Source organism: Canis lupus, chromosome 30, assembly GCF_011100685.1.
Source record: "Canis lupus familiaris isolate Mischka breed German Shepherd chromosome 30, alternate assembly UU_Cfam_GSD_1.0, whole genome shotgun sequence".
In the NCBI taxonomy this organism is placed as follows: Eukaryota; Metazoa; Chordata; class Mammalia; order Carnivora; family Canidae; genus Canis; species Canis lupus.
The window spans coordinates 5,967,663-5,991,214 of NC_049251.1; the positions used below are offsets into that span (position 1 = coordinate 5,967,663).

At 34.9% G+C, this 23,552-nt stretch overlaps 1 protein-coding gene across 3 annotated transcripts in view; it reads left to right on the top strand.

Moving 5' to 3' along the window:
* The window catches only part of SPRED1 (sprouty related EVH1 domain containing 1), a 120,363-nt gene that overhangs the window by 91,676 nt on the left and 5,135 nt on the right, over positions 1 to 23,552 (top strand). For 2 of the 3 annotated variants that reach the window (XM_038580010.1, XM_038580011.1), the window contains exons 5-6: positions 6,014 to 6,166; positions 20,436 to 20,537. In XM_038580010.1, coding sequence (XP_038435938.1) covers positions 6,014 to 6,166; positions 20,436 to 20,537 — 255 coding nt within the window. The remainder of the gene's footprint in view (positions 1 to 6,013; positions 6,167 to 20,435; positions 20,538 to 23,552) is intronic. The other variant, XM_038580012.1, reaches the window with a different exon arrangement.

Here is a 23,552-nt window from a genome sequence, read left to right on the forward strand (position 1 = left end):
TGGTTACATATTAGAGATTATTCATAGAGATATTCACTGTATGATAGGCATAATTATAAATTCTAGAGATAAAATGTCTCTAGACTAGGCAAGGTCTCCCATTACTGACTGTGGGTAGAAATAAAGAAAAGAACACTTAGTATATAGGATGATAGATACAAGTATATTTGAGTAACTTTAGAGGAAGGAATGATTAAGTTGGGAGTGGATCAACAAAGACTTTTTAAGAGATTTTATAGCTGATGTTACAAAGAGTTTTTCTTGTGGAAAAATTGAAAATAGTCATTGTGGGCAGAGGAAATGACCTGTACAAAGAATAAAAGTGATAAGATGGTAAGAAACAAGTGCATCAATATTTTTGAAACCAAAATATTTGAGGATGAAATAGTATTAGGAGCCATGGTAAAATAACAAACCTATGCATTCTTTTGTTAGTTCTTTTCTTCATTCTTAGAATTTCTTGTTTGCAGAAAGAAAATACTATGTAATTTTTAGTAAGACTGATCCATTATTGTAGAAATAAATAGTAGATAGATACGTAAGAGTGATAACGCCTGGGTTTGGTGAGAATGTAGATGTGTGAATTGTTAGAACTGCCTTGGAAACTAATTTTTATTATGTAAACTGGAACGTAGGTAATTTACCATTTTTATTCCTGGATATTTACCAGAAAAAAACTTGTACATATATACAGCAAGATCTGTAAAAGAATGTTCTTAACATCATTGTTTGAAATAGCAGAAAATTTTAATTGTTTCATTTTAAGCAAGTTACTTAATCTCTCTCCTTTTTTAAAGGATTTTATTTATTTATTTTGGAGAGAGAGCATGCAAGCTGCATGCATATGCTAGTGCACACAGCAAGGGGTGGGGCAGAGGGAGAGAATACCAAGCAGGCCCCATGCTCAGCAGGAGGCAGGGCTCAATCTCTGGACCTGAGATCATGACCTGACTTTAAATCAAGAGTCAGATACCTAACTGACAGAGTCATCTAGGCACCCCTGTATCATCTCTTTGAGCTTTAATTTCTTTATGTGGTCTGTAGAGAGGGAATACTATCTACTTTGAAGGGTTGCTGTGGGGATATAGATGAGTTAACTCATGGAAAGTACTTGGGGCGATATCTGATACTCAATATGTGTTAGTTATCATTGCTACCAAGAAGTGACAGTGAATGAGCTATTGCTATACATGTCAACATGAATGAGTTTAGCTCCCCCAAAAGTAAGTCCCTTATAGCATCATATCAGTCAAATAAAATTCAGAAGCATCTGCAACTAAATATTCTTTAGCAAGAACACTTGTGTGGTAAAACCATAGAGTACGAAAATGAAAAAAAAAAACAACTTTAGGATTGTGTTTTCCTGTTGGTAATCAAAGTAGGGGATGAAAACATGGAGAAACAGATAGCAGCCATTATGTTATTGGTTATATTCTCTTTCTAAAGTTGAGTAACAAGTATACACATTCTTTTCATTCTTTAAGTCATTATGTATATGTAATTCTTTATAGAAAATATTTCTTTAGGGAAATACCAAATATGTATCAGTGTTTATCTATCCTGGTACTGAAAAAATTTTAAAATATTCTATCAGACAAACGAGATCATGTCATTACTGACAGTTCTATACCTTTCTTTCATTTAGCTGTTGTGAGTGCTGTGTATAGATCTTTTTATTGACTGTATAGAATTCCACCATTCATACATATGTGTGTGTTTGTGTGTATATGTATTTATAATTTTTAACCAGCCCTCTGCTGATATAACCAAAGGATGTTTTCTTTTTTTTCCTATTCTTTTTTGTTAAAGTAGTGCTACCATAATTTGTGTGTGTGTGTGTGTGTGTGTGTGTATCTACGTATACAATCACTTGCTCAAAGAATTGCACTACCACCAGCAGTGCAAAAATATTCCTGTTTCCCCATGTCTTTGTTGGCACGAAGTATTATCTTTTCTAGTCTATATAAAAAAATTGGCATTATGTTTTTATGACTTTAATTAGAAATGAAGCTCAATCTTTTCACGTATTTATTTCCTTTTTTCCCCTCTATGAAATAAAATTGGACTTTTATCTTGCATGTCAGTGTTGTCTTGGGGGGGGGGCACTTCTACAGATTTGTGTAAATTACATTTCTTATGAAGATATTCCTTAGAGGATCCCTGGGTGGCGCAGCGGATCCTGGAGACCTGGGATCGAATCCCACATCGGGCTCCCGGTGCATGGAGCCTGCTTCTCCCTCTGCCTGTGTCTCTGCCTCTCTCTCTCTCTCTGTGTGACTATCATAAATAAATAAAAATTATTAAAAAAAAAAAAAAAAGATGTTCCTCAGATAATACTGATTTTCTTCCCTTCTACTTTCCTATCTTGTATGTACAGGATTCCCCAACAGAGCTTTGATAATTGGAAATCTTAGAAGGGTTCTGAGCAAAAAATCAAATAGATTTGCATGAATAGCCTTCCCCAAGGCTGGAAACCAGGAGATCAGTTAAAATCCTACTGAAATAAGATACGCAAAAAAGATAGTAAGGGCTTGCATGAGAAAAAATGGATTTGAAAGATACTCAGAAGATGAACTTGCTTAGAAAATAATTTTTTTTAATCGATGGGTATTTTGCACGAATCCAGAAGGGGTTGGGGCAAGGGTTGAAGAATGTCTTAATTGATTTTTTCAGATACAGAGTCAGGGAAAAATATATTTAAGCCAAAAAGCATACGACTAATTCCTTCATTGAATTACTTGGATATTTTAATAGAATATATTTCAAAATATGACAATTCTGTATCACAAACAAGGGAGAAAGTATATACTTAGATTTTAAGAGAAATTGTGGTCAACATAAAAGTAAGCAAGTTCTAGAAAAATTGGAAAATTACTCATAATCATCAGCAAGCATAGGTATTAACATTCCTCTTTATATCCTTTCATTTTTATTTTTAATGATTATGATAATACTGTACATAAAATTTTGCATATTGACTTTTTAACATTAAGCATTTCCCCAGATAGCAGATATTATTCATAAGCTTAATTTCAAATGACCACTCAGTATAAAGTAGGCATACCATAATTTATGTAACCATTCCCTTATTTTGGGGACATTTGGGTTATTTCTTCATTTTTGCTTTTAAAAGTAATTCTGAGAACAATACTTTTTCCTAAAGCTTCTTCCATTTAGTACTTTTTTTTTTTTTTTGCTAGATTCAAGAATTTTTCAAAGTGTTTGTTTTAAAAGTTTTTGATAGTTCTACTAAAATCACTTTTCATAAATGGTTGTTCCAGATTTTACTTGTCTATATAGAGTTAGGAATGAATAAGAATGGCCATTTTACTTATCACCACTTTTTTTTTTTTAAACTTTGTCATATACATCTAAATTTATAAACTGCTGAAGGAGGTATAATTAAGTAGTAGGAAAATATTCTCCCAGTTTAGGATTCTATAAAAATGTTAGTTTGTTTCTCACAATATTGTAAGTTCTAAACTCTACAACAGATTGAGGTGGGGGAGGGGGGGTGCTTTTACCATATGAGACACCTGAAGGATGTTTTTGTTATTTATTAGCTGAGACCCATTTAGGTGCATAGTTATAAATTTACTGTTTTATATGAACTGCAGTTAGGTTAATTCTAGCTATTTTGTCAAACATTTTTAAGTCCAGCTAAATCATGTGTTACCCAAACAATAAACACATTTTTATTTATTTAATAATGAAATAACACTCTTGATAGTTGCCTTTAAAAAGTAAATGAATTCTTAATCAAAAATAAGTTTTTGCGGGCAGCCCAGGTGGCTCAGTGGTTTAGCACTGCCTTCAGCCCTGGGCATGATCCTGGAGACCAGGGATTGAGTCCCGCATCAGGCTCCCTCCATGGCATCTGCTTCTCCCTCTGCCTGTGGCTCTGCCTCTCTCTCTCTCTCTCTCTGTCTCTCTCTCTGTCTCTCATGAATGAATAAATAAAAATCTTTAAAAAAAAAAAAAAGTTTTGCTTAATGTACAGAATATAAGTAGAATTAACCCAAGTCAGTAGAGTAAAATACTTGTGTCATGTAACAAGTTTTTGTTGTTCAGATACGGATTTTTCAGTAGGCTTTATTTTACCTTACAAATCTTTTTTTTTTTTAATATTTTATTTATTTATTCATGAGAGACACAGAAAGAGAGGCCAAGACACAGGCAGAGGGGAAGCAGGCCCCATGCAGGGAGCCTGACGTGGGACTCGATCCCGGGTCTCCAGGATCAGGCCCTGGGCTGAAGGTGGCGCTAAACCGCTGAGCCACCAGGGCTGCCCTTACCTTACAAATCTTAAATGACTCCTCAGATTGGAATTCAGTAAAAACAACCTGATCCAAATGGTTGTCACCATTATAATTATTTTGTAATTGCTACTGATGTTACTTCTACTACTACAACTACAGTAATAATTCATGCTTATTTATAGATTTTAATCTGAGTATCTCAGGTAACCCCAAAGTTATTAGTACAAATATACCAACTTATAATAAACCCATAATTTAGAGAAGTTAATTTCTTAAATGTTAACCTTCCCACCTCTCATGTTTTTCTTTTATTCAGTTTGCTTATGATTTTAGACAATTAACTTGAGTCATTTATTTTCAAAAGTGTCTAGAACATGGAAATATATTTCTTGAAATTTTTACTGTTTCCAGTTTTGATCATGCATTTTGAAAGAGTGTGTTTGCTGGTTATAAGTATTTAACCAACTTCTTTCCAGTAATTAATTTAGCATTAACTATCAACACATAGGGACAACTGTGATGAAAATTAACTTAAAAACAATTAACTGGGTTTAACATATTTAGTTTTCAATGATAACACATTCTCAAATATATTTTTAAAGGTTTAATTGCTTTAGGGCATTTTCACATTTATTATCATCTCACTAAATCCTTAAGAAAATCCATGTAATAAAATAGCATAGATATTAAAAGTATTTGGTAATTGAGAAAACCAATTCCAAAGAAATTATTTTTTTAAAAGATTTTATTTATTTATCTGACAGACACAGATAGCAAGAGAGAGAGCATGAGCAGGGAGGAGAGGGAGAAGCAGGCTCCTCACTAAGTAGAGAGCCCTACATGTGGCTCCATCCCAGGACCCGGGGATCATGACCCAAGCTGAAGGCAGATAGATGCTCAACTGACTAAGCCACCCAGGTGCCCCAATTCCAAAGAAATTAAATGTCACAAGCCTACTTTGTTCCAGAGCAAAGGACTAGAACGTGAATTTATAAACTAAAATATGTTAGCTATTTTGTGAATTCTATTGCTCCGTTTTGGAGCACCAAATTAAAAAAAAAAATTTTTTTTAAAGCTCATAAAGGTTTATACCTTTAAGATTATTACTCCTGTTGTAATTACTCCAATTATTTAAGGTTAAGCCAGTGAAGGTATTTCTGTCATTTTTATTTGGCTGTCACAATCTTTTCAAATAATTATATGGTAATAAGAAAAGTAATGGCAAATAATGATCTCATTTCTTTAAAAAAAGCATGTCATTAGGGACTGTCATTGGGCATATCCCATATCTTTCATTCAGTGAGGTCATGGACTGCTGTTTTCTCTTTTGATCCCCTGTATCTTAAGCACAGCACAGTCCTTGGTATATACTTTTTTAACTTGTGAGATAACACTTCCAGTTGATTTGTATTCTCTAATAATTTCTTTATTTTCTGTGTATGTGTATCACTTCTGGTTAAAATTTAAAGCTTTATTTTAATTAGATTATCTTTCTCACGAGCCATAGTTAGGTTTCTAATTCTTCCTATGTAGTTTTCTCTTAGGAAGCCCATTTTGCTCATAAAGCTGATTTATTATTAATATTTTATTTTGACCTGGCCTCTAATCATGATTGTTTGAGTTTGGGGAATTGCCATTTATGTGATGGTAGTGGTAAATAATGATTTGCTAAATACTTGCTAGACTGAAAGGATCTTAGTTTGTTTTTGTTTATGTTCTGGCAACTAATGAATTTTGGGGATTATTCCCTTTAGGCAACTGAAGAGGATACTTCCAGTTCTCTAGTGAAAGATCATCTTTTCCAGCAAGAGACAGTTGTTACCAGTGAGCCATATAGAAGCTCAAGACCTTCTGCCTTTGAAGATCTGAATGCCAGAAGAGTTTACTTGCAAAACCCAGCCAATCAGGTGAGAAGATTAAATACTTTTCAGTGTGTTATTCATATGTATAGAAATTGGATGTATTAGAGAAGGACATTAAGACCATCTCCTTTTATTAGACAAAATAAACAAAAATCTAAGGAGAATGTGACTTACTCAAACCATAAATTTGACATCACATTTTTTGATGACAAAAGTGAAAAAGAAAGTATATTACATTTTCATTATCTGGGAGAAAAAGGCATTTCAGTCTCTTAGGAACCAAAAGTTTCCTGAGCTTTACGTGAAACTTCTCAGATCAGAGATACTATGAAAAATATCCCAAGCAAATATATCTGTGGCAAATACATTGATAAATTTCATAGAGTTGTTTCTTGTAGCTTCACCTCACATACTAATAATGTACTCCTAAATCCGCTCAGTGAAAGTGTTTCCTTTGGGTATTCAACCTTCTAATTGCTCCAGCTTGATCTCAAAAGGAAACCTTAATGATAGGCTATAACTCTATTTTCATGCCATTCACAAATGTTACCAAATCTGTCAGACCATTCTTGACTCCATTTCTCTTAGTGGTATTAACAAGTGCTTTCATTGTTAAATAAGCATTTTAGTTGTTTTCTTTGTGAACTCATGTGGTTTAAACCATACCCTATGGTATATGTCTACAAAGTCAGAAGCCAACCAAAGTGGTTTTTAAAAAATGTTTTAAAATATTTATTCTTCTTGGGTGCGTGCGTGGCTCAGTCAGTTAAGCAACTGCATTCAGCTTGGTTCATGGTCCCAGGGTCCTGGGATTGAGTCCTTCATGGGGCTCCCTGTTCAGTGGGGAGTCTGCTTCTCCCTCTCACCCTCCTCTCTCATATTCGTGTGTGCATGTGTACACTCTCTCTCAAAAAATAAAATATTTCTTGATAGATGATATTTATAAGATGCATCAATGTCCAGGGCCATAATAGCTATGACTAAAGCCTACCTGATTCTCATTTAATGATTCTCATTTTAACTTGAGCGATCTCAAACATGCAGCTTGTTAGGGAAGAAATTTACTTTGCATTTGCTCTTCCATCTATCTGGAACACTTTTCCCCTAGATCTTCACCGAGTTTGCTCCTGATTTAAGGTCACTTCTTCTGTGAAGCCTTTCCTGGGCACTCTAAATAAAATAGCAACTTTTCTATTTCTATATCCCTATTCTCCTTTATTTTTCTTCATAACACTTATCATTTCCTGACTTTATTATTTTTCTGTTTGTACTTTTTATTTGTTCCCTGATAACTTTAGAAACCCAGAAGTTTCTGAATGAAGTGAGCCTCTGGTTATTGAATGAGACAATGAATAAATGCTAACAGCATCACCTTGGAAGCAAATGATGTTTGGACTCTGTTTATTCCTGGTCCTATCATTCAGCATTTAGGATCATTTGGTTTTACAAATAACATATCCATTCAAAGTAGCTTAAGGAGGGCAGCCCGGGTGGCCCAGCGGTTTAGTGCCACCTTTGTCCCATGGCGTGGTCCAGGAGACCCGGGATCAAGTCCCACGTTGGGCTCCCTTCATGGAGCCTGCTTCTCTCTTTGCCTGTGTCTCTGCGCCTCTCTCTCTCTCCCTGTGCGTCTCTCATGAATAAATAAATAAATCTTAAAAAAAAAAAAAAAAACAAAAAAACAAAGTAGCTTAAGGAAATGGACTTTATTTTAGTGACTCAGTGGCATTCCTCAGAATTCATTTTAGAATAAATAACAGCTAGAGCTATTGAGATGCTAGGCATTAGCTTCTCTCCCTACTCCCACCCTTGCCCTCTATCTTATTCATATAAACTCAGCATGGCCATTTTTCTCTGTTTCTCTTTACATATCCCTTCTCTTCTTTTTCTCTGTGGCCTAGCTTCTTCGTTGCTTCATTGATTAGTAATGTATTATGACTATCAGAGTGTCAGGCTCAGCTCTTTAGTTGACATGACTGACATTCCAGCCTAGATCCCTATAGTCCCAAACTAATTCCATATTCTTATAAGAAGGAAGTGATTGGCTCAACTTAGGGCAAGTTTATTTATAAATTCTGTATGGCTGTCCATTCCAAGGTTGCAAGATGGGCCAATTAGGTAAAGAAGAGATAAAATGATGCACACTCCATCCAACATTGCCATTCTTATTCTAGGCTATCTTACAAGTATATGGTTTGCCTTTGGGTCAAATGCCAAATCCTGGTTTAATCCTAATTACAGCTGATGGGCAGAGTGGCAAGGCGAATCATGGCAACCTTTGAGCAAGGAGATGTTTCTTTTTGTCTTGTGTAAATTTAAGCCGTGAGTTTTATATTTCCTGCCTAAACTTGTTATTTTTCCATTTTGCATAAGGTCTGTTTGCTTAATAGACCCAAACTAGGCATTGGGGAAAAGTTATTCCCTGGACAGAAATGTCTCCAACAGTGGGTAAGATCTTGGGCTTCAGATGCAGGCAGATCTAGTTTTAAATCTCGTCCTTTTAATTTACTTACAATTACAAAACTAATGCTCTCCATCTTCCTGTTTCCTCATATGTAAATATCAGTAATAATAAAACTTACTCCCATAGTATTATTTTAGGGGCTAAAGCAGATCACTGATTGATGCATTGATATGTATTTGAGATATATGCATGTGGTAAATGTCAGAGCACTTACTATGTGCTGGGCCCTATTTTAAGCCCTGAGAATAGCTGTCAACAAAAAAGGTATGAGCCCTAGCCTCATGAAAGATAGAAATGCTGGTAAGGGAGACAGGCAGTAAATAAGTTAAACCAATAATATTTCTGATAGTGATAGTGCTATGAAACAAAGTAATGGGAAGTAGAATAGTATGAATATAAAGGGGGACTTCTACAGATCAATAAAATGATAGGGAAAATCCTCTGGGGAGCTTTTTATATGGAGATATGAATAATATCAAAACGAACATAATAGCCATATGAAAATCCAGGGATGAGGGACGGGTTATCCAAGCAGCAGCTTGGTATTTCAGAGAAACAGGCTGATAGAGCTGCAGTTTAGTGAGTAAAGGTGTAGTATATTACTACAAGTTAAGAGAGAATTTGATAAGGTTTGGATAGGACAGACTATTGGGAAGAATTGGACTCATTTTCTAGTTTCAATGAAAAGCAGTTGGAAGGTTTTTAAACCTCCAGTAAAGGTCTCATTTGCATTTTTAAAACATTATGGTTTCTGTGCGGAGAATAGACAGTTAGGATATGGTCACAAGTGGAATTAATACCAATTTTGAAGACTATTGTTTTTATCCAGGTAAAAGATTTTGGTGATTTGGACTAGACAGAAATGATGAGAAATGATTACATAAGGAGTAAATTCTGGAGGAAAAACCAAAAAAGTCTTGAAGAAAGATTAGAGTCCAGGATGCCTTCTGAGTTTGAGGTCTAAGCAGTTGAATGAGTGATGTTGCCATTATCTGAGATGGAGAAGACTGAGAGAGTTACCTCTGAAACCACTCCCACTTCTCAGTCCTGTCAGAGAGCACAGTGGATGATTTGCCTAATATTCAGAGGTTGTATGTTACGACATGTAGGCTTTTATATTCTCAATGACTAGTATCATGATTAAATAAACTGCCATGATTATCTCATGGTGGTAAAAGATGGATCTTAAACATTTCTTGTGATCAGATAGGTTTTTTTTTATCAGATAGTTTTTAATTGTTTACTTAACTGAAATTTTACTTTCCCCACCGACTTCAGATTTTATAGCTCCTTTCATGTTCATGTTGGCCATTTATCAAATATCATCTATTGCTAGGGTTTTTCTTCCTTCTCAGAAGATAAGACTCTTGTTTCTTTGATAGTGTTTGATTGTCTTAATTTGTTCTGTCAAACATGGGTCTCTGTTCCCCCAGAAAGTACAACTGCAATTATAGTGATACTCTTTACATTTTTCCCCCTCTAATATCATAGTAGAAGTGGCATAATGAAACCTATTACTTTTTTTTTTTAGACCTGTTAGTATTTTTTCCTGATGTTTTGCATACATAAAAAAACTTTACTGAAAGCAACACTCAGATTTCTGAGAATCATCCTGGTTTTACTTTGGAAGATGACTTTCCTTCTCATATTTAATTATTTGCAGATTAGTTGTTAAAGTGTTATATGTGTTTTCATGTTTAATAATTTTATCTGACTTTTGTAATTGTCTTAGGAAATCAAGAAGACTATTTAAGAGATTTTTATAGTCTTTTGGTACTTCACTAATTGCTCTTGATTCCAGTATTTCATTTTAGCAGAGCCAGTATCTTTAGTTTTTATCACTGAAGAAATTCATGCATAGGATCGTTAAATACCTTAACAAAGTCACTAGATTAATACTTACTGAATTATTAGAATTCTGAGATTATTTACAAATGTTAAATGTTTCTACCTTCATCCTTTTTCCTCCTTTTGTATTCTAGCACAGATTAAAATATTTCGTTTTATGGCAAACAAGCAGCTTTATATTTCATTAAGTCTGATAAGTATGGCCTATTAATTCTTATCATAGCTGGTCCCTAGTATATGCTGAGTACTGTTTAAAGCACTATATAACTCATATTGATCTTCACAACAACTGCTATGGCAAACTGCCTCATTTGGGGGACAGAAATTGTCTATAGTTTGTGCATGTTTTTTTCTAAGTTTACTATGAAATATTATAAGAAATTTAAGAAAAACATTAAAATATTGGTACAAGAAGGAAGAAAGTAATTTTAAGCCTGTCTTACTTTGAGAAAAAATAATAGCAAAAATAGAGGCTGAAAATAGTTCACTTACACTGTTCCAGGGATTTTGGAATCAAAATAATCCATCTGGAGTTATATTTGATCAGCACCCTCTAGACATCCTAGGAAATAAGATATTTAAGATTAGAGATACCCAGTTTGACACTTTTAAATACAAAATATGTTCTAGTATCTTGAGTGATGGGCAGAAGAAACTTACCAGTGGAGGAGAGAGTGGATATATGTACATCCTGAACTAGACAAGTGATTCCTATAGTTTGAGCAGTGAGAAAAAACTTGGTGAATGTACGGACCCCTGGGTGGCTGAGTGGTTGAGTGTCTGCTTTCAGTTTAGGGCATGATCCCAGGCAAGTCCCGCATCAGACTCCATGTAGGGAGCCACTTCTCCCTCTGTCTGTGTCTTTGCCTCGCTCTCTCTGTGTCTCGCATGAATAAATAAATAAAATCTTAAAAAAAAAAAAAAACGTGGTGAATGTAACACAAAGTTATAATAGACTAATATTTATGATCCCAGACCCTGGGAATTATTTGACCTACCTTTTTGGCTACCTATAAACTTTAAGCTACTCTTTTGACTGAAGGGAAGAAACTGAGCCCTTCTCCCAAAATGGCAATGATAGTGGTGGGAGTGGTTGAAGTCTGTGGTCAACATGAAGAAAAGTACAAAATAATGCTAGAAAACTGCAAACCGGGAAATAAACAACATTTGGCAGGAAGCTCTTAGCATAGGGATTTTGAACATGGTTTCTGGGTCTAAATTCCAGGCTTTTTACAATATTTTCCTTATCTCCAAGATTGATGTGACATAGAGAAACAAGAGTTACGTTTTATGAGTTTGTAGAACTAGACATTTAATTACACACATTTGCTGATGTTAAAATAAGCAAACTCAGTTTATTAGGAATTAGAATATAGCACGTATTCTCCTTTAAAGCTATGGTAGATATTACCTATGAATTTAATAAGTAATTACAGAAATTTCTTAACAGGAATAATACACACTTGTATTTGGCACAGCCCTGTTATAGTGGCATAATTTCTCCATTTGGATGTCACCCAATAGGCCTCACATGGTGAATTTCCCATAGTACAACAGAACGTGTCCTTAAATTTGAAGGTCAGAAACCATATTTTAGGGATCCCTGGGTGGCACAGCGGTTTGGCGCCTGCCTTTGGCCCAGGGCGCGATCCTGGAGACCCGGGATCGAATCCCACATCGGGCTCCCGGTGCATGGAGCCTGCTTCTCCCTCTGCCTCTCTCTCTCTCTCTCTCTCTCTCTCTCTCTGTGACTATCATAAAAAAAAAAAAAAAAAAAAAGAAACCATATTTTGTCAGGATGTTAAGACTGGAGTCATCTTTCATGGATTAAAATAATTAAATTTAAGAAAATGGTATGTAAAAATTAGAATGTAAAATTTAAGCCATCCTGTGGATTGTAGAACTAGAGGTAACTTGTTTAGTACATTGTCTACATAAAGTAGGTCTTTTATGAGATGTAGATCATTGCCCAAATCTAGCTTCATGCTTATATGCTCAGCAGAGTACTTATGTGCTTTGAATGTTTAATTGCCTTTGACTGGGTAGCTTGATGGAGCCTTCTTCTCTACAACAGAAGAACAATTTTGCCAAAAGGTCTAGACTCCTTCCTTACTGTCAAGAAATATGAACAGTCTGAGATTTTATCCTGGCTAACAGGTTAACCTGCCAATTGTATGGATGCTGACAGAAGACAAGACTGGTAGATGAGAGACAAAGGACATTATTACTGTATAGCACAATGAAGTAGCATGAGGTTCATGTTTGTGTTGGTCCCCTGAACTTCCAAGTCCCACGGGGATGGTGCTAAGCTGCTCAGGGTGGATGTTGCACACTCTGGTTTGCATTGCAGCATTGGAACCCTGGGCTTAGGGAACCCAAAGTCTTTTATAAAGGATAGTAAGGTTTGCCTGATTTCTGCCAGGGAAGACACAGTGTCATAGTCATATTGGATATTAAACAAACCTAACTGAAAACAGGAAAGACACTATCTTTCATTGGTTTCGCTTTATACCCATCTTTGCATAGATAGTCTGAAACAGAGGCATCTTTCCTCATTAGATGTGCAGAAATGAGACCTATGGAGAATTGTTACCTAACATTAGCTGAAAAAAACACTAGCTTTTCCTCAAGTTATGCTTAGGTAGGCATTGTGTTTGTCTTTGACTCATTTTCTGTGCTTCCATGGGCTATTTAAATCCTTTTGATGGATAGGTACATTCTTTCAAAATGCTAATGCTCTCAGTCAGATATTAGTTAGGTCTAATAGGCCTAGAAGTCATTATGTCTCTTTTACTCGATTTTGCTTACTTTCAAGTTCCTGAAGGTCATTTCATTGTGGACAAATAAAGGCACATGTATCAGTGAGCTTCTGATAGAAAATTTATGACATATTTAATACATAGAAAACAATATATGTAGAAACCAGCAAACAAAGAGAGGAGCACCCCCAGTCCTATCCCCTTGCCTTCATTCTAGAGGTAACCATTACCTTGGATTTTGTTTGCTTTGCATTCCTGTGCTTTTCTTGGTATCTTCACCACTTATTTCTTCTTCTTTGGCCAGTGGATATTTCAGTAATTTCCATATTTTTGTTGTTATTAAACATACTGCTAGTACAAACTTTCTTGTTCCAACTATTCATATGCAAGAGTTTCTTCAGGTGTATAAGAATGGGCTTTTGACATTGATGTGTACAGAAGACTCTGGACAAATTAGACAAATTAGCATATAGGATTCATGTGTTCTATAACTAAGATATTTATTGAGCATTTGCAAAATTATAGATGATTTTTCCTTTATAAAATGATTTTCATTATGTAGTGTTCTATATGACCTTGTTCCCAAGCAATCCAAGTAATAAAATTTTCATTGATATTTCCCCATTTTGAGTTTTATATATAGGCAATATCTCTTAGTTAATGGTAGTTTTTCACTCTCTTTAAAGGTGTTTTTGATGAATTCTAAATTTTAATGCAACTGATTTACCCTTCTTTTCCTGATGCTGTTTCTACAAATTTCTCCCTATTTTTATCTCAAAGATTTTCTCCCTCTTCTAAAAGTTTTAAAGTTTTATCTGTAACCCACTTCAAATTAATTCCTCTTCTGTGGTAGGGAACCAGTTTTATTTTTTTCCATATAGATAATTAATTGTCCTCATACTATTTATTGAATTACTTCCCCCACTGATAAGCTGTGCTGCATCTTCATATATCAAGTTGCATGTTTTAGATCCTTTTTTTTTTAAATCTGCCCAAATACTTACTTCATTCTGTGTTTACTTCAGGTCCCATTTTCTTCATGACACCATCCCAGACTATTGAATCCAGTGATTTCTTCCCATTAATTCCTGAATTCTTACATATTCCACCTTAAGTTATAATTACATAAGTTTATGTCAGTAAGGTTAAGAACCATTTTTTCTACATCATGCTTCCCATAATGCCTAGTACTATATATTTTTTAGGATATCAAATAGAGTTGAATATATTGAAACTAAAAGGAAAACTGGGAAATAGTAGCTCATAATTTTTCCCACTAGATAGAAGAAGGTAGACATTGGAGAATGCATAATAAAGACAGGTTAGAGAGAGTAAACACCATAATCCAGAAACTGTACTTCATCCTACATTAATCCTCTAGTCCTACCTCATGCTTAAAATTAGATTGCTTCTGTTCTCTTTATGGTCCTACTATGTGATTAAAGTGCTAATTAAAGTAAAATTATAAAACAGTAAGAAACAAGGCTGGGAATGAAATAACCTCTTTGAATCCTTAACTATTTTTATTTATTTTTATTTTTTATTTTTTTATTTTTTTCAACTTTTTATTAAACTTCTTTTTTGTTTAAGACACTACTAAGTAGGTGGTTCAAGTTGGATATATCCATTTAAATTCATTTTTGAATTAAAGTATACAAACTTTTTAATCCAACAATTTTACTTTTAGGAATTTGTGATGCAAATATATTTGAACATGTGTATTAAAAGTTATTGTATAAAGATATTGTTCAGCTGTGTTTATAACAGCAAAAGCTGGGGAAAGACTATATTAATCAGACTAGTTACATAAATTAAGTCATTCATTCAATGGAATATTAAGAAGAAATAAGGTAAAGCTCTATGTATCAAACAGAAACGTATCTATAATGTAACAAGTGTAAGGAAGCACTAAATTTTCAAAGATCCACATAAATGCAAACATACATGAGTGTGTATGTAAATATATAGTGCCAAAGTGAAAAGTATCTCCAGTGGAAAGTTAAAATTGTTGAACCTACCTTGACACATCATAATCACCCACAGTCCATAATTTACATTTGAGTTCACTTTTAGTGTTTTGTATTCTGTGGATTCAGACAAATACATGACGTATATCCATCATTATGGTATCATTATGGCCCTAAAAATTCTGTGTCCCACCTATTCACCTCTTCTCTACCCCACAAAAACACAATTCCTGGCAACCACTTACCCTTTTATTACCTTTATAGTTTGCCTGTATCAGAAAGCCATATTGTTGGAATCATAAAGTATATCGCCTTTTCAGATTGTTTTTTTTTCCCTTAGTAATATGCATGTAAAATGCTTCCACGTCTTTTTTTTTTTTTTAAATACTGAATAATATTCTATTGTCTGGGTATACCACACTTTATCACCTACTGAAGGACATTTTGGTTGCTTCCAAGTTTTAGCAATCAAATATGAGCTGCTATAAACATTGGTGTACAGATTTTTGGGTGGACATAAGGTTTTGAATCTTTTGGATAAATATCAAGGAGTGCAATTGTTGGATCATATGGGGAAAATATGTTTAGTGTTACAAGAAATTACCAAATTGTCTTCCAAAGTAGCTGTAACATTTGGAATTCCTACCAGCAGTCAGTCAGTAAGGGTTCTGTTTCTCCACATCCTCCCCAGCATTTGGTGTTGTCAGTGTTCTGAATATTGGCCATTCTACTAGTTGTGTAGTGAAATCTCATTGTTTTAATTTGTATTTCCCTGATGACTTAAGGTATGTAGCATCTTTTCATTTCTTTACTTTCCATTTGTGTATCTTCTTGGTGAAGTGCCTGTTGAGATATTTAGCCCATTTTTTAAATTGAGTTGGTAGTTTATTTATTGTTTTTTAAGAATTCTTTGTATATTTTGGGTAACATTCCTTTATTAGATATCTTTTACAAATATTTTCTCCCAGTCCGTGGTTTGTCTTCTTCTTATTTTGACATTGTATTTTGCAGAGCACATAGACTTAATTTTAATGAAGTTCTGCTTATCAGTTCTTTCTTTCATGGATTGTGCCTTTTGTGTTGTATCCGAAAAGTCATTGCCATAACCAGGGTTATCTTTCTGTTCCACTGATCTATTTGTTCTTTTGCCTGTACCACACTGTCTTGATTACTTCAGCCTGGAAGTAAGGTAACGTCAGTCCTCCAGCTTTAATTCTCCTTCAGTGTTATGTTGGCTATTCTGGGTCTTTTACCCCTTTCTGTAAACTTCAGAATCAGTTTGTCAATATCCACAAAATAACTTGCTAGGGTTTTAATTGGGATTGCATTTAATCTATAGGCCAATTTGGGAAGAACTGACATCTTGATATATTGAGTCTTCCAATCCGTGAACATGAGATATCTCTGCATTGATTTTCTTTTATTTTGTTCATTATCATTTTATAGATTTCCTCATACAGATGTTATATACATATTTTGTTAGATGTATACCTAAGTATTTCATTTTGGGGAGTGCTACTGTGAATAATAGTATCATGTTTTTATTTTTTTATTTTTTTATTTTTTAATAGTATCATGTTTTTAATGTCAAACTGTGTATTTATTGTTCGTATATAGGAAAGTGATTGGCTTTTTTATATAAATCTTGTATCCTGCAACTTTGCTATAATTGCTGTTCTTGGAGTTATTTTATCAATTCTTTCAGATTTTCCACATAGATGATTATGTCATCTGTGAACAAGGACAGTTTTATTTCTTCCTTTTCAATCTATATGCTTTTTATTTCCTCTTATTGAATTAGCTAGAAACTCTAGCTTTGGATTTGATCTTCTTTTTCTGTTTTTTTCTAAGGTGGAAACTTAGATTATTGTTTATAGCTTTTTCTTTTCTAATATGTATATACATAGCTGATGCTATAAATTTCCGTCTTAAGCACTTCCTTCACTCCATCCCACAATTTTCATTTCCATTTAGTTCGAAATACTTCTTAATTTCTCTTGATTTCTTCTTTGATCTACTTGCTATTTGGAAATTTGTTATTTTGTTTAATCTCCACATATTTGGGGAATTTTCACTTACCCTTCTGTTGCTGGTTTCTGGTTTATTTTATTTATTTGTTTGTTTGTTTATCTATTTTTAAAGATATTTATTTATTTATTCATGAGAGACACACAGAGAGAGGCAGAGACACAGGCAGAGGGAGAGGCAGGCTTCATACAGGGAGCCTGACGTGGGACTTGATCCCGGGTCTCCAGGATCAGGCCCTAGGCGGAAGGCGGCACTAAACCGCTGAGCCACCCGGGCTGCCCTGGTTTCTGATTTAATTCCTTTGTGGTCTAAGAGTGAACATTGTATAATTTCTATTCATTTAAATTTTATTAAAGTCTGTTTTATAGCCCAGAATGTGGTCTCTTGGTTAATGTTTATGTGAGCTTGAGAAAATACTGCTGCTAAGTAGTCTATAGGTTTCACTTAATATTCACTTGATTGATGGTGTTGGGTTCAGTTAGATCCTTACTGCTTTTATGCCTTTTGGGTCTTTCCATTTCCGATAGAGGAGCATTGAAGACTCCAGCTGTGGTAATAGGTACATTTATTTCTCCTTGCAGTTCTATCAAGTTTTGCCTTGTGTAATTTAATGCTCTGTTCTTAAGCATGTACCATTAAGGATTTCTAGGTCTTCTTAGAAAATTAATCTCATAACATTATATAATGCTCCTTTGTTTTGACCGATAGCTTTCCTTGCTTTGAAGTCTGCTTTGTCTGAAATGAATTAAATTTGCTTCCTTTTGATTAATGTTAGTATAGTGTAGTATTCTCCATTCATTTACTTTTACTCTATGTGTGTCTTTATACTTACAGTATTTTTTTGTAATTGGGTCTTAGCTTTTTTTATTCCCTCTGATAGTCTCTATTTTTTAACTGATACCTATAGGACATTAACAAAGTGATTATTGAAACAGTGGAATTAATACCTTTTTTTTTTTTTTTACAGTTTTCTATTTGTCACCTTTGTCCTCTGTTTCTATTTTTGCCTTTCACTTATTTTCTGTCTTTAGTGGTTTAAGTCAACATTTTATATGGTTTCAGTTTCTCCTTTTTTTAGCATGTAAATTATATTTGTTTTTACCTTTTTTGTGTGGTTGCCTTGTGGTTTGCAGTATGTAAGATATTAAACTTATCTGTGTTCATTTTCAAAGAACACTAAACCACTTTACAAGCTTTGGGATTACTTTATAATAACAAAATAATCCTAATCCCTTCTTCCCATCTCTTATATCATTGCTGTTATTTATTTCACTTTATATATATACATACATATGTATACATTATCATATATGATTGAATACGTTGTTATTATTTTTGAATAAGCTATTCTGTTAGCTCAATTAATAAGAAAAAATAAAATTTTATTGTGAAAATTATTTTATTCTTTCTTTAATATTCCTTTACTCTTATGAAGGTCTGAGTTTCTGATCTGTATTATTTTCTTTCTCTCTAAACAACTTCATAATATTTCTTATAAGGCAGACCTATTGGCAACAAATTTCTTCAGTTTTTATTTGCCTGAGAAAGTCTGTATCTCCTTTGAAGTTTGTTTGTTTTGTCAGGGCACAGAATTCTAGGTTGGCAGATTTTTTTCTTTCACCAACTTTATATATTTCACTCCATTTCCTTCTTATATGGTTTCTGAGGAGAAGTCAGATGTAATTATTCCTTTATAAGTAAGGTCTTTTTTTTTTTTTTTTTGTCATTTTTCAGGATTTTTTCTAGTTTGAAAATGAAATGCTTAGGTATAGTGTGTTTTTTTTTTGTTTTGTTTTTGTTTTTTGTTTTATTTTTTGTTTTTTTTGGTTTGGTTGGTTGGTTGGTTGGGGTTTTTTTTTGCATTTATCCTGCTTGGTGTTCTTTGAGTTTCCTGTGTCTGTGGCTTGGTGTCTGACATTAATTTAGGTAAATTCTCAGTCGTTACTATTTTAAATAACTTCCCATTCTTTCCTCAGTAATGTCCAGTCTAGTTCAGCTAAGGCATTCTTCGTTTCTCTTAGTGTTTGTCGTCTCTAGCATTTTTTGGTTCCTTATTAGAATTTACTCTCTTTCCTTATATTCCTCATTTGTTCTTGCATGCTATCTATTCATTAGAACCTTTAGCATATTAATCATAGTTGTTTTGAAATCTTAGTCTGTTAATTCCAGCATCCTTGCCATGTCTGGTTCTGATGCTTGTTTTTTCTCTTCAAATTGTGTTTTTGCATTTCAGTATGTTTTACAGTTTTTTTAATAGCTAGACATGATGTACTGGGTAAAAGGAACTGCTATAAATAGGGCGTTAGTATGTGGTAGTGAGGTATGGCTGGGGAGGGGAAGCATTCTGTAGTCCTGTGATTAGGACTAGTCTTTTAGAATGAGCCTTTGCTTTTAGACTGTGAACTCCAGAAGTATTTCACATTTTTTTCTAACTTTTTAGTTGGGTCAGGTGGTTAGAGTTGACTAGAGTTGGCTATTTCTCTTCTCCTAGGTCATGTAGGGTCTGATAATATTCTAGTAGGTCAGGCTCTGATTAACTAGTTTCTTCTGAGGGCAGACCTTGTAAAACAAACAAAAATACCCAGAGTATTCTAGCACAGTTCAAAAATGGTTCCTTATCCCCCTCCCCCTTCTGGAAAGCAGGCAGGGATTTTTCTGATATTTACTCCCAAGAACCTGGTTGAGCTCTTGGCAGTAACTCAGAAGTTTGAGAGCTTCACCATGACTGGGTCCACCTAGAGTTTTTGACCCTGAGTTATATACCTTGAGCTCCGGCAACTCATCAATTACAGTTCAGGTTTTCCTACCTTAGCACTGGTTTCTGCTGCAGTTTCTGCTCATGAATCTGCTCTAGTGAGCTGTGATTCCCTTTATTTTCCTGTCTTTCTCCAGTCTTGGAAGCAGTGGTTTGTGCTGTGTACTCCTCTCTCTTACAGATCTGAGAACAGTTGGTGAAATTTTTTCTATTTGGATCTTTTACTTGTTAGGACAGAGTAGCATTACTAAGTTCCTTACATGCAGAATCAGAAACCAGAAGTTCATGTTACTTTCGAAATTAAAGTTTAAATGTGTAACAGATGACCCGACTTTAAATAATAAATGGAGTGATTCAAATGATTTTTATTAAAACTATTTTGAAAAACTTCTCTACTAATAGGCTAGGAAGTTGTGGAATACACACTGTATATAGTTTTATTAAAAATAAATACATTCTCTTGTCACTGAAGTAGAAATTGTTTATATTTTAGATAATGTTCAGTCATCCAGGCCTAGACATTCAGGACAGAAGTATAGAATATGTACAACGGCAAATATCCAAGGAATGTGGAAGCCTAAAGTCCCAAAATAGGGTAAGTGATCTTAGTTTTATCTTCTGATATGGAATATAATTAGCATACAAGTGAAGTTTTTTTAGTCCTTCTATTTTCCATGTGGCTGAATTATACTAGAAAACTTTTTTTTCATGTATAGATTTGCTACATGCATGTTTATAAACATTATTAGTTAAATTTCATTTAAATTTCTGGTTTGAGCCTGGGAATTGCCACTGTGTATTTATCACTGCATAAAGCCAATAGGAATTATATATTGTTAATTGAATAGACTGTATCCATCATTCCACCTTTAGCCCAGATCTAAAGGTGTTTTTTAGCCCCACTTCCAAATATCTTGAGAATGGAAGTTTGTCTCAACCTGGATCAGGTGCTATCCTGTAGGCCAGTCACTGTGTCCAGGGACTGGGACTAGGAAATACAAATGTGACTACAAGAAGCCCACTTGTATAAACTAAAGGGAAAGGTTATTTTGACTTAGATTCCATTTGATTTATCCCCAAAAAGATTAATTTGCTCCCTGGCCTCAGGAAGACGTCTACTCAGAAAGGGGGTGGGAGAAGGCAGAAAGGGAGGAAATGAGAACAAGTGAGTGTAGTGTGTTTTAAGTCATTTTCAGAGATTCATATAGCCAAGCTGTATACATGTATGTCTATATATTAGTTTGCAAGGGCTATCATAACAAAATACCAGACAGAGTGGCTTAAACAAAAAAATTATTTTCTCACAATTCTGAAAATTGAAAGTCCAAAATTAAGATGTTGGCATCTTTGGTTTCTTCTGAGGCTTCTCTTCCTAGCTTGTAAATGTCTACTTTTTGGCTCTATCCTCACATGGTCTTTCTTTTGTGTACCCAAATTTCTGGTGCCTCTCTCTGTATGTCCAAATTTCTCTTTCTTTCCTCCCCCAACCTTTCTTTTTTTTTTTTTTTTTTAAAGATTTTATTTATTCATGAGAGGCAGAGAGAGAGAGGCAGAGACACAGACACAGACAGAGGGAGAAGCAGGCTCCATGCAGGGAGCCTGACGAGGGACTCAGTCCTGGGTCTCCAGGATCACGCCCTGGGCTGAAGGTGGCATTAAACCGCTGAGCCACCCGGGCTGCACCCCACTCCCACTTCTTTTTAAAGATTTATTTATTTATTTTAGAGAGTGGAAGAGCGTGAGCACTTGTGAGCAGGGGGAGGGTTAGAGGGAGAGGAAGAGAATTTCCAGCAGACTCTTGGCTGAGTGTGAAGCTCCACACAGGGCTCGATCTCACAACTCTAAGATCATGACCTGAGCTGAAAATAAGAGTCGGATACTTACATGACTGAGCCACCCTGGTGCCCCCAGATTTCCTTGAGAGGATACCAGTCAAATTGGATTAAGACCCATTGTAAAGACTTTATTTATATGTAGTTACCTTTTAAAGGCCTTGTATTCAAATGTAGTCACGTTCTGAAGTACTGGGGTTTAGGGAGTACACAGTTCAGCCCATAACATCCCACCCTCTGGTTTCTCAGGTTCATCCCCTCACAACAGCCTTTAAAGTCTTAACCCATTCTAGTATCAATTCTAAGTCCTGGATCTTATCTTAGCTCAAATGTGGATGAGACTTAAGATGTGATTCCTCTCTACCTGGAAACCTGTAAAGCAAGACAGCATTTCAAAATATGATGGGAAAGACAGAATAGATACTCCCTTTTGAAAAGGAAGAAATCTTGGAAAGAAGAAAGCAGTCATGAGTCCTAAGCAAGTCTAAAACCTTGAAAATAATCCTCTTTGGCTTTGGCTCAATGCTTTGTCCTGTGGGCCCAGCAGAGTGGTGATCCCAAACCCTCAACAGTGGGTAATATAGCTTCATACCCAAGGTTTCAGGTTTCTGATCCACTGAAGCTGAGAATTGACCCTGCCCTGTGGAAGTGAGAGAGCCTCACCTTTGGGATCATTCTTTCCTATTCTTAAAGGATAGCACATGTTTCCAGTCAGATAGCTCTATTTGCCAGTCCTGTAAATCCTAGAAGTGCAAAAGCTGTTCTTCATTTCATCCTACCTGTTCCCTGTAGTCCCATGTGGCAGCATTGTCACTGAGATGGTTGATTAGATTCAGGAATCACATCGTAATCTTTTTATTATATGATTGGTCAGCCACACCTTTGGTATTCTCTCCAGAACGTGCTTTCTCAATTTTTGCACTATCCGTAGACTTCCAACTCTTTAAGATCTGCTTTTTGCTTAAAAATTTCTACTTCACTTTATCCCTTTCCTCTCACATTTTAGTATTAGCCACAAGGAGAAACCGGGTGCCTTCAACACTATGCTTAGAAATCTCTGCCAGATATCCAAGTCCATCACTCACAAATTCTGTCTTCCACAGAACACTAGCATATAATTCATCCACATTCTTTACCAATTTATTGTATCACCTTTCCTCCAGTGTCATTTCATCTAAGCCTTCACCAGAAGCACATTTAATGTCCATATTTTACCAACAGTCTCCTCAGGCTGTTTTGTAACATGCACCCCAAAACTCTTTTAGCCTCTACCCATTACCCAGCTCCAAAGGCATTTCTATATTTTTAGGTCCTTGTTAACAGCAACACTCCAATTCTTGGTACTAGAATCTATAATGAATCAGGGTTCTTCAGAGAAACAGAATCAACTAGTTGTGTGTATATATACACAGAGATTTATCTTAAGGAATTGGCTCATGAAATAATAGAAGTACATATGCAAAATATGCAGGTGGGCTCTCGGGCCTGAGACTTGAGGAAGAGTTGCAGTCCCATCCAAAGGCAGTCTGCTAACAGAATTCTGACTTGGCTTGGGAGTGGTCAGCCTTTATACTGTTAAGGCCTTCAACTAATTGACAAAGTCTGCTTATGTAGTGGAAGATAATAATCTTCATTCACAATCCATGAATTTAAAGATTAATCTCATCCAAGAAACATCTTCACTTAAACATCCAGAATAATGTTTGATCAAATATTTGGCACTGCAGCCCCTCCAAATTGACAGGTAAAATTAACCTTCACCATTCTTATTGCCAATT